The sequence below is a fragment of the Thunnus maccoyii genome, chromosome 13 (genome assembly GCF_910596095.1).
Source record: "Thunnus maccoyii chromosome 13, fThuMac1.1, whole genome shotgun sequence".
NCBI lineage: Eukaryota > Metazoa > Chordata > Actinopteri > Scombriformes > Scombridae > Thunnus > Thunnus maccoyii.
Window position 1 is genome coordinate 21,015,323 of NC_056545.1, and position 14,318 is coordinate 21,029,640.

Below are 14,318 nucleotides of genomic sequence, written 5' to 3' on the forward strand. Positions count from 1 at the left end.
TTGAAAAACTCAAAACCAATATAAGAAGAAATGTCACAGGCCAGAAACGCTAATGTCCATCAGAGCTGTTTGAGTTCAGAACATTTTTGAATAACATTTGGAAGCCAGATGAGTATTAGTGGCAGCCTTTTGTCCCTACTCATAACACATTACAGTCTGTTTAAGGAGACTACTGCAAATTCAAGCTTGAAATTTCTGCTTTCAACTGTTAGAACCAAGAAAGTGCTGGATTAAAAAAAAATAAGCTGGTAGAGGTTCATTTCATGAAAGTGTCAAGGGCTTAAATGTGTCATGGTTTTAAACACTGTGACACATTTAAACATCCAGAGAAACTATTTCTGTTGAAGTTGTTCAGGTGGAGCAGCAGTGTTTTCTTTATTTTTATTCCATTCAAATGCAGACATAGTTTCACAGTAATAAATTCCATCTATATGAAAGTAAAGATTTAATTTTCAAACAAAATTAGATATTTTGGGCCATTTGTCATAATAATTTAAATGTAAAAAATATACATAGCATACTACTGAAAAATCAATCTGTGTATAAGGTGTACCACATTCTCCGTGTTAACACTGACCCCTGACCTTCCTGCCAAAGCTCCTCCCTTTCTAACAAGATTAAGGTTTCAGCTCCTTCCAGGACAGATGGACTGAGAGGAGGAGCGATGAGGCAGAGACACTAATCTCAGCGGTTTCACTTCCCACTCTCCTTATGTTCATCTTTCTTTCTACCTGTCCCTCAGAAACATAAACATGTTTACAGACACACATGTTAAAAGAGTTTGTGTTATGCTCCTGGTGATCTGACCTGGTGACATAAAATCATATTTAGCACCGAATTAATTCAGAAAAAGGTGCCTGAGCTACCAAGTGCTGTCTTGTGAACAATAATTTGCTTACTGAAAATGAGCTTTTTATTAAAAATCAAATTCACCACGTGGCACTTGAGGTTGACTATTTTCATTTTAAGTATTTAACTATTTGACCCTTTTTTAGCTGAGTAAAATTCACCTCACTTTTCTTTTCTATCTCTTTACCCTTTATCACACAGAGATTAACTGAACTTTGCAGTTCTGCTTTGCTCATAATTCACCACTGACTCAGAGGGATTTGAACGTGAGGCACCGAAGTCTCCTGATCATGGAGTATTATCCTTTATATAAAAGCCAAGGAGAAATCATTAGATTTAGAGTGCCAGAAAGATTAAATTAATGTCCTCAAACATCCAGATTTTTGTCTATTGAGTTGTCCACACAACAGATGAAGCAGATGAAACATAGTGTGGCTCTGTGGTGTACGAGCTGTCCATATCTTTCTTCATTTGATGTCTCATTGTACAGTCAATGTGTTTTTTCTCCATGTTTTAGCCTGTAGTTACTAAAAATAAAAAGAGACAAAAATGTTATGTTCTTTGCAGGGAATCCCTCAAAGAAAAACAGCAAATTCAAGTTTAAAGCAATGATCAACCACTGTCAAGTTTGCACTGAGACAACATTGCATCAGTTAAAAAAAAAGGCGGTCATTTATACCTGAGAGTGTGGTGTGGAAGCTACTCACCACATGATAAAGCGCAGTCACAAATGCAAGGGACACACTGTGCAAAGAACCGCTTCCAGCCGGTGTCCTTCTTCTTGCAGTTGTCTATCAGAGTGCAGCCCTGTTTGGGGGGGCCGAAGTAGCTCTTGTACGCGCAGGTGGAGTTGCAGGTCCCGTTCAGCTCCTTCTCACTGATTTCAATGCGTCCCCGCTGACACATTCCTACGAGACAGGCAAAGTGAAATCAAATGATGAGCTGACAGGGCAGAGATGATAAAATCAGTAACGCTTTATAATAAAGGTACAAATCATAAACTTGAGTAATGCTTAAATAATGACTCATGATGATTTAATGCATGAATTAATGCAGGGTGTATCATAAATCCCTGTTGCTGACCATTAACAAATGATCAAGCCACTATGACTTTATGTGATTAGTTCACACTTATGATAGATCATCAGTTAAGAAATGTTAATTCACAGTTACTTCATACATTACTTGATATGCGAATGCAAATTAGCTGAATTCCTCTTATATAAAAGTTTATTTCAGGACCATGCATTAGTTCAGCCTCTCTAGAAAAAAAGCTTCATATCTCTATGACAACAGACACTCAGTTGTCAGTTTATTGTGTAGCCCTACAACACTTCTGTTGAGCTTAAACACATGATTCTCATCTAATTTGTCAATTAGTACCTGCTAGATGATTTTGACTCGGCTGCATTCAACAACAACACAAATACAAAAAAAACAAAAAAACAACTAAGTTCCACCCACTATGTAAGTGTGTCAAAAATATGGGGTCTATTTTGTCTAATTTGAGTCACGCATAGTTAAGCATTACTTACGAATATGATTTGTACCCGTATCATAAAGTGTTACCATAAAATCTTTGTGTGATTTAATGTGGTATTGCGTTTACTCACGGAGGCAGGTAGGTTTCGGGGTCCACAGGCCATTAGGCTGGCAAAATCTGGTGGGGTTTCCCACCAGCATGAAGCCAGGACGACAGGCGTACCTCACCACAGAGCCCACCCACCAGTCATTACCATACACTACTCCATTATAGTCCACGTCTGGCCTCCCACAGTTCACTGCCATACAGGGGAAAGACAATGCAAAGCATGGTACAAAGCTCCATTCATGTCAGACATTGTTGCAGTCCAAGTCTTACCTCTGCACAGGGACTTGTAGCCGAGCCAGCAGCAGCTTGAGTCCCCACAGCGATCTCTCCTCAGCTCCTGGTGGAGAGACTTACAGCCTCCATAACAAAGAGGCGCTGTCCCAGACCAATACATGTCGTCTATGAAATCCGGTTCGGGAATCCATTCCGTCTCACCTACAGTAAAACATTTGAATTAGCTTTTTCAAACACTTGAACAGGACAAATCACAAACACCCATATAATCAATAAAACAATAATGGTTCTTAAAGTTTCCCTCCACTCAAAAATGTTTCTTCTTGTTCCTTCAGTTGGATGTTTGAGCTTCACTGTGCAGAGTTTGACACTAGAAGACTGTTTTCACCTTCATCTGCTGAAAGTGGAAAGTTTGTCTGTGATTACTGAAAATCCAATTTTAAGGGGTGGGCCTTAAAATTGGATTTGTGACATCACAAACAGTTTTGAAACCAATCCTGGTCCAATAATCAATTTACACAAATGTGATGTGGAAACTTGAAGCCTCCAGTGCATATAAAATGAGAATTGAGTTTTCAGTGAACAAGGGAACATCTTGCGTCCAGCAGCTTCTGAAATGAAATATATTTGCATATTCATAGTTTCTGGATTTTTTAATGAGTGAGAAGGAGTAGATGTCATTTTTTTAACAAGATATTCTTTTGGTAGAAAAACTATATCAGACACAAATTATTATTCAAAGTAGAGTATTTTACATACATCTTAAAATATGTCTGGAGGGAATCTTTATGGATTTTCTATGCAAAACCCAAACTGAAAATGCACTTCAGGCTACAAGATTAAGAAAGATGTTATTGTTGTTACATACTGTAGGGATCCATAAGAACTGTTCCCACAATGCAATGAGCTCTGTCCCATGACTAAAAAGACTAGAGCATGATTGAAAAACATATTGGCATAATAGGAGGTCTTACCACTACCTTCCACCACTCCAATCCTTTCAGGAAACTGAGAAATCGCTCTTTGGAAGGACCCAAACACCAACAGCAGCAGCAGCAGTGGATGTAACCTCATGGTTCCCATCTTCTGATGCAATCAGTTTCTGTGAAAAATCTGCAGATGGATCTGGGAACTAAGGCTATGTCATATTGCTGTCCTGCAGCGGTCTATACATCATCATCATCGCAACGTCAACAGACATAAAGCCATTAGCAACCGTCCCAGTAGAGCTGAGTTCACTGACTGCAGAACGAGGAAGCAGAGAGCAGTAAGTAACACTAAACTAAGCTCCGTGTGGTGCCTAATCTTCTACACACCGCTAATCATTCTGTGACTGGATTCACAGCTCAAACGAAGGTGTGTCGCCCAATCACCAGAAATTTTATGAAAATCAAAGCAAAAACAGGATGAGAAGATCATGTTATATTGTTATTGTCAGGTGTAGAGTAATGATAAACAGTATTTTTGTTGTCTGAACATTTGCACTGATATTGATATGTATTTCTTGAGTCAAATAGTAGGATTTTGAAAAATATCTTTTGCAGGAAAGTTTCACTGAATGGGTAAACTGCCAAACAAAGTCGGCCCTCGTTCACACTTTTCATTAACACAACCAGATGTGTTTTTCCATTTAGGCAGAAAGATTTCAAATCACATACATGAAAAGTAACTGACCATCAATCAATAATACCAGATACTAAAAATTTCAGTTTAAAGTCACCTAATAACCATGTGTCTACCAAGAGATCAGTCAGTTCCAAACATATATGAATAACATTCATTGAACACACAATAGAGCTGCACTAGAGCAACTAATATCAGCAGGGGGCACCATAGTACTGGTAAAGATCTTGATGTAACATTAAAAACATCTGAATAAGTAAAAAAAATGTGATTTTTATAAACATTGTGTCAGATGTTTATTCAAATTGTAGATTAAGCATAAAAAACAAACAAACATGCTCTCCAAGCTAATAAGTTAGCCTCTCTTTGCTGGGCTCCAGACATTTTGGTGAACATGTAATTCTTGTAAAACCATTATTCCAAACCTTTAAGGGTGTGACTGATGTATTTCTGAATTTGGGACAGCCTCTCCATCTCACAGAGAATGGTCATCCACTTGGCAGTGCAGCATTAGTAAGTCTGAAGATGTTACAGTGCGAGACAAAATAAATGAACTGAAAAAATATTTTAAAAAATACAGGCCAACAGGTTGGACACAAGCTCAACATTAGCAAACAAAACACATACAAACTGGTTTATTGCCTAATATAGGCTTATGGGTCATCATGGAGCACACATCCCTTCATTTAGACGTTTTACACCTAATCTACATCTCTGTGCAGCCCCCACTAAAGGCACAGAAACTCCACTAGATTCTTCATACATTTGCTGTGCATCTGAGAAACAGTACAGTGGATTAAAGAGTGTCCAGTCATGTACGGGGTGTGTGTGCAAGACTGTTCAAATCATCTGCATTCCTTGCTGCTGAGCAGTATCCTGGAGTTGCAGCATGACAGTGTCCTCCTCTGCCTGTGACAAGCCTCCAGTGAGAACGTACAGCATGCTCTCTTCTTGACCGCCCTCCTCAGTGCTGACGGTCGGCTCCTCAGGCCTCTGCTCCTCCAGCAGCACCCCTCTCAGTTCTACCTGCACTTCCGAAAGAGCTGCCCCGGGGGATTCTTCCTCCGCCTCGGTCTGGCCATTGTCCTCGTCCTCCTGCCTATTTTGTCTTTCTCTCATCAATTGCTCTGTCAGCTCCACGCTCTCGTAGCGAATCAGCTGCAGCCTCAAGAAGCCGTCCTCATGCTCCTTGTACCTGGCAGAGTGACAGGTAGGCAATCAGTGCTGTGACATTCCACACATCTCAAATTCAGCATTACTGGATGGACTGATTCAAGACTTACCTGAACCTCGGGTGTCCAGACGGCCATTTGAATTGGTGCTTTTTGTGCAGATGGACAGTAAGGTTGTTGCCCCTGGTGAAGCACTGACCACACACATGGCACTTGTAGCGAGCTACAAAATTACCCTGAAAGAAAATTAGAGGATGATAAATGACATTAAAAATTCCTCTCTGAGGGCAAGATAACAATTATTTAAAAGAGACCCCCTTTCACCTCATGCTCTTTTTTATGGTGAATCTTCATGGTGGTGAGGGTACGAGAGGTGAAGCCACAGCCAGGAACGTCGCAGTGGAATGCCGGCTCGCTGCTGTGGGTTTCCAGGTGTTTACGCAAGTCGATCAGATTCTTACAGCTATGAAAATAAAATCAAGAGTGCGAGTATTAAGAAAACATAAATGTAGCTGCTTGTCTAACAAGTTCATCTTGATTTGTATTGCTGCAGCTTCAGAGGATGTGATACCTGTACTCGCAGTAGTCGCAGCTGTATGGCTTCTCGTTACTGTGGCGGAACTTGATATGGTTGCGCAGTGATGACGGTGATGGACAAGTCATGTCACACAGTGGGCATTTGTAGTGGCTCACTGTACCAGTGAAACAAATCAATGATGAGACAAAAATCATCCAACAGGAATCCCTCACTCACTTCAATACCAAAGTCTATTATATTTGGTAAAAATAGACATTATAAAGGCCTATTAGTACTTATTCTTCTGTTAAACCCAGAAATCATGGTGGAAAACCTGACACTTTTCCATGACAACAGGGATTTATTTGCAATGGGAATTGCTGATCACAGGATGGAGAGGTCTTGAGAGTTTATACTCTCTAAAAAATATACTAAAAAATGGTTTTGAAAGGTTGAAACTGTACCAGATTTACAGTTATTAAGCTCAAACATGCCAAAATAGCTGTCTAGTGTTTTAAGGCTTCACTTTATTTTTCCCCCCACAAATCTACACATTTTGGGAACAACTGATAATACTGATAAAGCTATTATGTGCGGACTGACCGTGGGTCCTCATGTGGTCTCTCAGTAGTCTTTCTGTTGCAAAACGTTTGGAACAGTGAGAACACTGGAACCTCTGACCTACAGAAAACATAAATATAAGCACACAAAACAAAGCAAGAATTACTAGATGTTAGTTGAACCAAAATAAGTTAGACACATTGCTATTCATCTTGCTGTCAGAATCTCTGGAGCCTATCATTTTACCTTCCATGGCGCTCTGTCGAATTATGTGGTCGAAGAACTTTGTGTTGCTGGCGTACATCCCGCCACAGCCTGGACACGCCACTACCTTCTCCTGGGTGTGGCTGCGCAGGTGCTCCCGCAGCTTAGGACGCCCTTTAGCGGTGGCTTCGCAATCTGGAGAAGAACAGTCACAGAACTTAAACTCAATGACCCGACATCCTCAGTATTACACCAAAAATTACCCAGACTTTTAAACCTCTTTAACCGAAAATTTGTTGTGAAATCTTAAGTTACACTGACATTTCTGAACCATAATATTAAGATCAATCATGTTTAATAGCTTACCTTTCCATCCGCAGCGTATTGGGAATTCACAGTCTCCTGCTGGTATATCTATACACAGGCTATGCATCTCCACATGGCGGTAGAACCACTCTGGGTTTTCATACGGCGGTTGCTTTGACAAATATGCAAAGAAAGAAATAGTTTGAGTTTAAGAAAATGTGGCCTAATGGCCTAGCATCTAATATTATTTTCCACCAAATCTCACAAACTGTTAAATCAAGTGAATTTATTTAGGCGTTTGTTTTCTTTGCTCCACTAGCAGCAGCACCAGCCTCTGCCAAGCTTACCTCACATTCCTCCCAGAGGCAGATAAAATTGTCTGGAATTTCAGGGATGATGTTGCGGTTGTGGTAGCCGATGGAGCAGCTGCCAATCTCCGGCTGGGCGTTAAGCACCTGCTGACCCAACTGCTTCAGCTTAGTATGGTAACAGTGAAAGAAGAGATGTCGTCGCACCTCTTCAGGGCCCTCCACAGAGCAGAAACCGCAGTCTTTCCAGAGACAGTTTCTCTCCTCTTGGCACAAAAAGCAAAGAGTTTACATGAGTGGGCATCTCTATTTATGCGTTAATATTTATTGTTTATCATCTAAAAGTACTCCAGCACATTGGATATAAAGTTAAGCGACGACTTGTGGTTAAAATGGCAACTTTAAGCTTTAATTTGGGAGAGTTTGGATGCACTTCTGATGAAAGGTGTAGAACTGTAGTCAAATTTGGACAAATTAATATAATCAGCAGTCTGAGTTAGTCACATCAAGTGGATATCTGCACATTTACAGTCTTAGTAACAAAAATAGCAAAAAAAAGAGGGACTTTGACAGCAAAAAGACTGCAATGTTGAAAGATATCTTCATGATTTGACTCACTTGGATGGCTGAAGCTTCATATTAGCTTCAGATACATTTTTGCACAGAGGGAGGACTGCAGATTTTGGCCCCCATCACTGCATTGGAGAGATCTTCTAATGGTCAGTATGAACAGGAGGGATGATTACAGCAAGAAAAACCTATTTCAATGTTCATTTGGGCTCCTGACTATTGTTTTAAGACAGACATGAAAAATTATGAAGTCGTCCTTTAAACTGTGTGGCCATAAAAACCCATTTTAACTTCAGCCATTGTTTCATTTCAATCCTATGAGCTGCAGTACAAATATGTACAACTATCAAGGCTGCGCTCTTTATTCGCCTTCACATTAACGTTACTCGTTACAGCACGAAATACGCCAACATTAGAGCAGCCACAGGTAGATACTGTTCATTATAAGACTGAAAGCATCTCACCCTCTGCTTCTTCTTCATCGTCCTCCTCCGCCATGTTCACAGCAAGGTGACCCTCCGCATGCTTGCAGAAGTTTTCCATCAAACTGAACGACTCCTGACACGACCCCCACTCACACTCCAGCTTCAGTGTTTTCTTCTGTATCCGTTTGTTGTGAGGCATCTCTTTCTAAAATGTAGTGTCTGTTTTACACCCAGCGTGATGCTACCAGGAAGTCTTTACAACACTCTCCGGCTCTAATAAAACCCCTGAATCAATATCCTCGAAGACTGTGATAAACGAAAAACATACAATGAGACAACTCCTTACTTAAATACGAGCTTCAGCTCTGCTGATGGCTGTTTTGGAAACACAGAAATCATGTAAACATCGGAGTTGCTTTGACTGTTCCGTGCAGATGTCTCCCCAGAAACAAGGACCAATTCCAGGGTTCCGGATGTAATCTGTTCCGCCTCCAGATAGATTGGGACGATTAGCAAAACTCTCTCGTCCCTTCCCAGCCAATCTAGTATTTACCATTTATCACTTTTGCAATGGGAAGTAACTAAGTACATTTACTTAGTTACTGTACGTGCAATTATTAGATTCTTTTCATTTTATTCTACTTTATATTTATGCTCAACTACATTTCAGAGGCGCATGGTACATTGGGTACATTTGACTCCACAGTTATTTGGCAGTAGTTATAATCAGCTCATACAGTGTTACAGATTAAAATACCCAACACTATATAAAGTATCAGAGCCTGACTGATACTGGAATTCAGAGGCTCATACCAATATTTAAGTATTTTAAAAATCGACAATATGCCAATATCCACGTTTTTGATCAAAGATTCAAAGCATCATTTAACACTGTTGATAAGGATCCCCATTCAATTTAGATACTAAAGTGTGACCCAGATGTTTTTGCATTGCAATTCCTTATTATTTCAGGCTGACATAGTCATACAAATACTATCATTATATAATAACACTCCTTTAGATTTGGGCAAAATAAATGCTTTTACTCTTACGCACATTTAGCTAATAATACTTTCATATTTTAAGTAAGATTGTGAAGGACTCTAATTTGTAATGAAGTATTTTTTAATAGTAGCGTTGCTACTTTTATTTAAGAATCTGAATACCATCTTCCACCACTGCAAATAACAATGACGGTACAAATCTTCTATTTTAATTTTCTCAGCCTTTATTTCTCAGTTTGAGCCTTCCATCTCAACAATACACCGTTTCTCATTTGTAGTTACATTCCTAAACAAAATAGTCCAGTGGCATTCGACTTCACATTGATGAACCCCTGGGGAACATACATATCCGTCATAAAAATACAGATATGTATCCAATAATACCAAGAAAACTAAAAACAATCAATTCTAATTATTGTAGTCGGGACACCCTTCACCTTTCAAAGACCTCAATTTCCTCTAATATTCCATCTATTTATCTGTCTCCACCGATATTCTCAGTGATAGTCTTTGGACTTCCTTATGTTTTCACTGCTTTTGTTTACGATGATCATTCTGTGTGCGTTTATTCGGATGAAAAAAAAGATAACTCACATGTTGCATGGATTGATAGTCATGCAAAATGAAGTGTGAGTGAGCCCTTCTATAAGTTCTTAAACTTATCAAACAGTAACAATTTAAGAGCTGATGTTGGCAGCTCTGAAGACTGAAAGTCACCCCCACTTACTCTACTATCCTTACAAAAACCCAGTATAAAAAAATATACCTTCAGGGTGAACACAGATGACAATGTTACATTATCCTGCCTGTAATTCATGAAACACATGGTGGAAGGAGAATAACAAACACAACTGTTGAAGCTGTTTATGCTTACACGGTACATGAAAATGTTCTACCAAAGTGAAATATCACTTTAAATCTTTGCACTGGGTCAAAGTCTGAGGCAGAGAAGTAACAGCGAGGTAATGGAATCTATTAAAAGGCGAATGAACAATGAGCCTGTGCAATAGTTCCACAAATATATCATATTTTCTCAGTCAGTATTCTCTCAGGTTTCCTGCAGAGCTGTCTAGACGTCGTAGAAGAGGCGCACCAGATGATAACGGATCCCAAAAGCCACTGCGCTACCCATCACCTGCCACAGACACAGAAATGAGCACCCGGTGAAACATTCATATATTTTCCAATGACTAACACTCTTCCAGGGGATTTCGGTACAGCAGGTGTGTTGTTATTACCTGTATGATGAGCATGATGACTGTGAGGTTTCTCTCATGGATGGGGCCGAGTAATTTCAGTACAAGATTTATTAAGGTCATGTTGTTGCACTCAATAAATTCACCATCTCCCTCTTGGCCCCTTCGCACTTCTAGCAGTTTCAATAACTCTGCCACCTGTTGAGGAGCAAAGGTTTTTTTTTTTTAATCAACCAATAAACACATAATAACAAATAACAGCTTGAAGTCCGCCACTTGTCTGCTTCACGTGTAGACCAAACTACAAGCACTGGTACCAGGCCTCTAAATCGCTCCCACATCTACAATTTTATCAGCAATTCAAATTGTAATTATAACAACAACAAAAAAGGTAATTCTATATAATTATCAGGCTAATTAACAGTTAAAAGTTTATCTGCACCACCAGGCATGCTGCTACCTGCTTGCTGTCATGAATTGAGGGTATACTGTATGCTGGCCCTTGCATGGTCACGGCCAGTCTATGTGTTTTACATCAACGTTGTGGGTGAAATAAAGCAGAGACAATTAGTTGATTAAATGATTAGTCAAGAGCCAGAAAATTAATTAACAACAATTTCCGTATCAATTAATTGTTTTAAGTCGATTAGCAAGTGAAACTGCCAAACGTTCTCTCGTTTCATCTTCTCCAATGTGAAGATTTTCTGCTTTTCCCTTTGATATATCATTTTAAATTCAATTCTTATTACATTTTTATTATATATATATATATATATATATTAAAGCCCTGGAGTGAAATGTTCTTGCTCAATAAAACTGGACAAAAGCAAAGTAGTGGGCAAGTACATTCAACAAAAGAACACACAAGAGAAAGAGCTTTACCCTCAGAATGAGATGTCCTAATTTAGAAAGGTCCTTTCTTTTGAATTTAGAGTAGCTCATCCCCAGTTTGCCTGTGTCTGGATTCAGTCTTTTATTGTCGGTAATATAGGGAGAAAAAAAAAAGAAGTAAATACAAACAATGAGAGAGCATAACAGCATACAGGATGATTGAAGAAGTCCATGAGCAGCAGGTTACCTGGGGAGTCTGTGTCTGGGACAGGGGATGACGTGGAAAAGCTGAGGCAAGGAGTAGACAAAGTTAACCACTTGAGGAATGAAGAACAGCAGCATTGTTTTGCTGAAGTGTCCCAAGATGCCGACTACAGCAAAGGTCATCCCTGCAAAGTAGCAGAAAGTGTCTCCCACAAACACAGATGAGGGGTACCTGTGACAAAACAGGTTGCAAATTGAGAAAAATGTAAGAACAGACATATCAAATATTCCTCTGCACTTCCAAATGTGGGGAACATTTTTCATAGAACTGGCTCATGTTAATAGGTTAAACTTACCAGTTGTGGTAAAAAAGTGCTAATGTGGTGAAGAAGAAGGGTATCATGAAGTAGAGGGAGAAAACGTGGTCATCGTGGTAATCTCCTGATAAATAAGACGACCAAGTTACAACAAACCAATGTCAAACCAAAAATGTCCACATTAGTCCTGCGGTATCATATTAGTGTAAAATTCTTTTCCTCAAAGAGTACAAATTCTGCCAGTGCAGTTGGATTATTCCTCACTTATTTCAAAAGTATTTTCACTTCTTTCAGGGATTTTCAAGTGAAACAAACATATCAATATCAAATACACTCATGACTTGCAGTGCAGATGGACTGATCTGTGATGCTGATGAGAAACCACACACACCACTGAGCTCCAGCAGGTTGAAGACGATGATGGAGCCGGAGATAAACAGAGCTTGACCTGACTCGATGCCGTTAATTCCGGCTAGGATGTTGATGGCGTTTGTGCAGAATACCGCAAGCATTCCCATGTAGACATAGTAAAGAATACCTATCAAAGAAAAAGGAAGAATGACTGAACATGAAAGTCCCAGTTCCCAAATTTACTGGTACAGAATTTCCTCAGAAAAGCCCCGAGCAGTTTCAGCTGTATTGGGAAAAAAAATCATAGACAACTGCTTCTCTGTTTTCTATGATGATTTATATTTCAACTGTACTACTTTTCAATGGCTCCCAGTTGAAAATTAGTAGAGACACCCCAGATAAAAAAAACACGCTGGAGGGATTAAATATCCCCCATCTGGGATGGGAACATCTTGGCATCCCCCTGGAGGGACTTGGGAGGACATCTGGCTATCTTGATTGCCCTGCTGCGACTGCAGCCCCATGAATGCATGAATGTATAATTTAAACAACCACGCAACTCACCCAGATCCAAGTGCAGCCCAAGTAGTGCTCTGAAGGGCTTGGGCACCACGATGACTGTGTTACCAAAGTTGGTAAAATAGACCATCAGCAGTGGCAGGGAAGCCATGGTGGGAAGCAGGAGCTTGTGTCTCCACCGCAGGTTCAGCACATCATCAGCAAATCCCAGGAAGATCATACAACAGATGGCCAAGAGTGCGCCTATCAGCTGTACAAACTGACCAAAAACAACACCGAGATTAGATTAGATATTTGAGAGTAAACACACAGTTTTACTACACATCAGTCTAGCCACCTCATTGTGTGGGAAGCCCTTGCACTGATCTCCTACAAAGCAGCTAAGGAAAGGCACTGGGATGAAGCAGAAGAGGATGATGAGGAAGACCGTCCCACTGATGACACCCTGGGACTCTGGGCTGCAAAAAAGGGGTGAGAAGGCGAGAATTAGGGCAGAAAGGTAGCATAAATTTGACATGTTATTAAACAGTGAAGGATAAGAAATCATAAGATAGATACAAGAATGACTCACACTTCCTTTTTATTTGTTTTGTTTAGGTCCATTCCGTACAGCCTAGCTGAGATGAAATGGTCTTTGAAGGCAGGAATGAGTTTGATTGTGGCCATGCAGCCCAGCACAGACATGAAGCAGTTGATCACCAGCGGCAGGACGGGTACTGGCGACATGTTTGCAGGGTTTTTTGGTGGGTCAGTTTCTGACAGATCAAATCACGTTTCTAGATAATCTGACGTTCCCCTTTCAGGCGATCGATGAACGAGCTTTGGCTGTCTTCACCGAGGTAAAAACATGTCATACCATCATTTCAGAGCAGCATACATCTCCGTAACTCCGGTGTCAAAGAAGAATACATCCATACATCACACAGGTAATCCATAACATTTCTCATTACGGGCTGTTGATGCTATTATCTGTAAACTACTTGGCTGTCTAAACTCCACGTCTATCAGTTTGACCATAAAGTTCCGTGTGTCAGGAGAACATGACACTTCCGGTCACAGTCTTCAAAATAATCCGGAGGGACGACCTCTCGCGAGGTTAAAATATCGCGAGAGTTTCTCAAACATCCCACCGGTTGATCCAATCTTGCACCAATTTTGAGATTGAAGAGAAATCTTTCATAAAATGCATATAATTTGCTTTTTTCCCAAGAATATGTTTTTAAGAGAACTATTTCTCTGCATCTTTGTAGCTCACCTGACACACACAGCTTCCTTATAATTATCTTAGCTAAATTTCATATTCTTAAATGTAAATTTGCCAACAAAAGGCCTCTCCTCTCAGTTTTTCATGAAGAATGTGAGCAGCACTTTCAGACCATTAAATGTTAATGAGTGTATTGTTTTTATGTTATGTTATGTTATGCTTTATTTAACTATTCTGTTGTTCTGTTTTTTGTATTTATTTTTTAGTCATTATTTTTATTCTGTATTCTTCTTCAAATTTGTATTTCATTTTCTGCCTATTTCTTATGTATG

General features: G+C 39.8%; 3 protein-coding genes across 3 annotated transcripts; all 3 read right to left on the reverse strand.

Moving 5' to 3' along the window:
- Positions 1 to 435: 435 nt before the first annotated feature.
- si:ch211-117m20.4 (CUB and sushi domain-containing protein 1) lies at positions 436 to 4,490 on the reverse strand. Its single transcript, XM_042432377.1, has 5 exons — positions 3,655 to 4,490; positions 2,711 to 2,875; positions 2,463 to 2,630; positions 1,557 to 1,757; positions 436 to 1,376 (listed from the first exon to the last, which is right to left on the reverse strand). Exons 1-5 carry the CDS (start codon positions 3,755 to 3,757, stop codon positions 1,363 to 1,365), a joined length of 651 nt encoding a protein of 216 aa, XP_042288311.1. The 5' UTR covers positions 3,758 to 4,490; the 3' UTR covers positions 436 to 1,362.
- Positions 4,491 to 4,580: 90 nt separating this feature from the next.
- Positions 4,581 to 8,834, reverse strand: LOC121910965 (histone H4 transcription factor). The gene is made up of 9 exons (XM_042432376.1): positions 8,400 to 8,834; positions 7,405 to 7,631; positions 7,118 to 7,229; positions 6,794 to 6,946; positions 6,590 to 6,667; positions 6,041 to 6,161; positions 5,794 to 5,932; positions 5,581 to 5,705; positions 4,581 to 5,492 (listed from the first exon to the last, which is right to left on the reverse strand). The coding sequence occupies exons 1-9, from the start codon at positions 8,557 to 8,559 to the stop codon at positions 5,138 to 5,140; spliced, it is 1,470 nt and encodes a 489-aa protein (XP_042288310.1). The 5' UTR covers positions 8,560 to 8,834; the 3' UTR covers positions 4,581 to 5,137.
- An 818-nt stretch (positions 8,835 to 9,652) lies between these two features.
- Positions 9,653 to 13,859, reverse strand: dpagt1 (dolichyl-phosphate (UDP-N-acetylglucosamine) N-acetylglucosaminephosphotransferase 1 (GlcNAc-1-P transferase)). Its single transcript, XM_042431211.1, has 9 exons — positions 13,354 to 13,859; positions 13,120 to 13,240; positions 12,828 to 13,041; positions 12,304 to 12,450; positions 11,952 to 12,036; positions 11,639 to 11,827; positions 11,443 to 11,530; positions 10,603 to 10,758; positions 9,653 to 10,499 (listed from the first exon to the last, which is right to left on the reverse strand). The coding sequence occupies exons 1-9, from the start codon at positions 13,506 to 13,508 to the stop codon at positions 10,434 to 10,436; spliced, it is 1,221 nt and encodes a 406-aa protein (XP_042287145.1). The 5' UTR covers positions 13,509 to 13,859; the 3' UTR covers positions 9,653 to 10,433.
- Positions 13,860 to 14,318: the final 459 nt, after the last annotated feature.

What these genes read in the sequence shown, in the direction of transcription:
- si:ch211-117m20.4 (XM_042432377.1), bottom strand. Translation starts at nt 3,757, where the DNA reads ATGGGAACCATGAGGTTACATCCACTGCTGCTGCTGCTGTTGGTGTTT. An exon ending in AAGGATTGGAGTGGTGGAAG is followed by an intron (nt 2,876 to 3,654) that starts GTAGTGGTAAGA and finishes GTTTTACTGTAG; the next exon opens with GTGAGACGGAATGGATTCCC. An exon ending in CTACAAGTCCCTGTGCAGAG is followed by an intron (nt 2,631 to 2,710) that starts GTAAGACTTGGA and finishes CCTGTATGGCAG; the next exon opens with TGAACTGTGGGAGGCCAGAC.
- LOC121910965 (XM_042432376.1), bottom strand. Translation starts at nt 8,559, where the DNA reads ATGCCTCACAACAAACGGATACAGAAGAAAACACTGAAGCTGGAGTGT. An exon ending in GCCTCTGGGAGGAATGTGAG is followed by an intron (nt 7,230 to 7,404) that starts GTAAGCTTGGCA and finishes TATTTGTCAAAG; the next exon opens with CAACCGCCGTATGAAAACCC. An exon ending in TCTGGACACCCGAGGTTCAG is followed by an intron (nt 5,493 to 5,580) that starts GTAAGTCTTGAA and finishes TCACTCTGCCAG; the next exon opens with GTACAAGGAGCATGAGGACG.
- dpagt1 (XM_042431211.1), bottom strand. Translation starts at nt 13,508, where the DNA reads ATGTCGCCAGTACCCGTCCTGCCGCTGGTGATCAACTGCTTCATGTCT. An exon ending in AGGGCTTCCCACACAATGAG is followed by an intron (nt 13,042 to 13,119) that starts GTGGCTAGACTG and finishes GTTTTTGGTCAG; the next exon opens with TTTGTACAGCTGATAGGCGC. An exon ending in TAGGACATCTCATTCTGAGG is followed by an intron (nt 10,759 to 11,442) that starts GTAAAGCTCTTT and finishes GCTCCTCAACAG; the next exon opens with GTGGCAGAGTTATTGAAACT.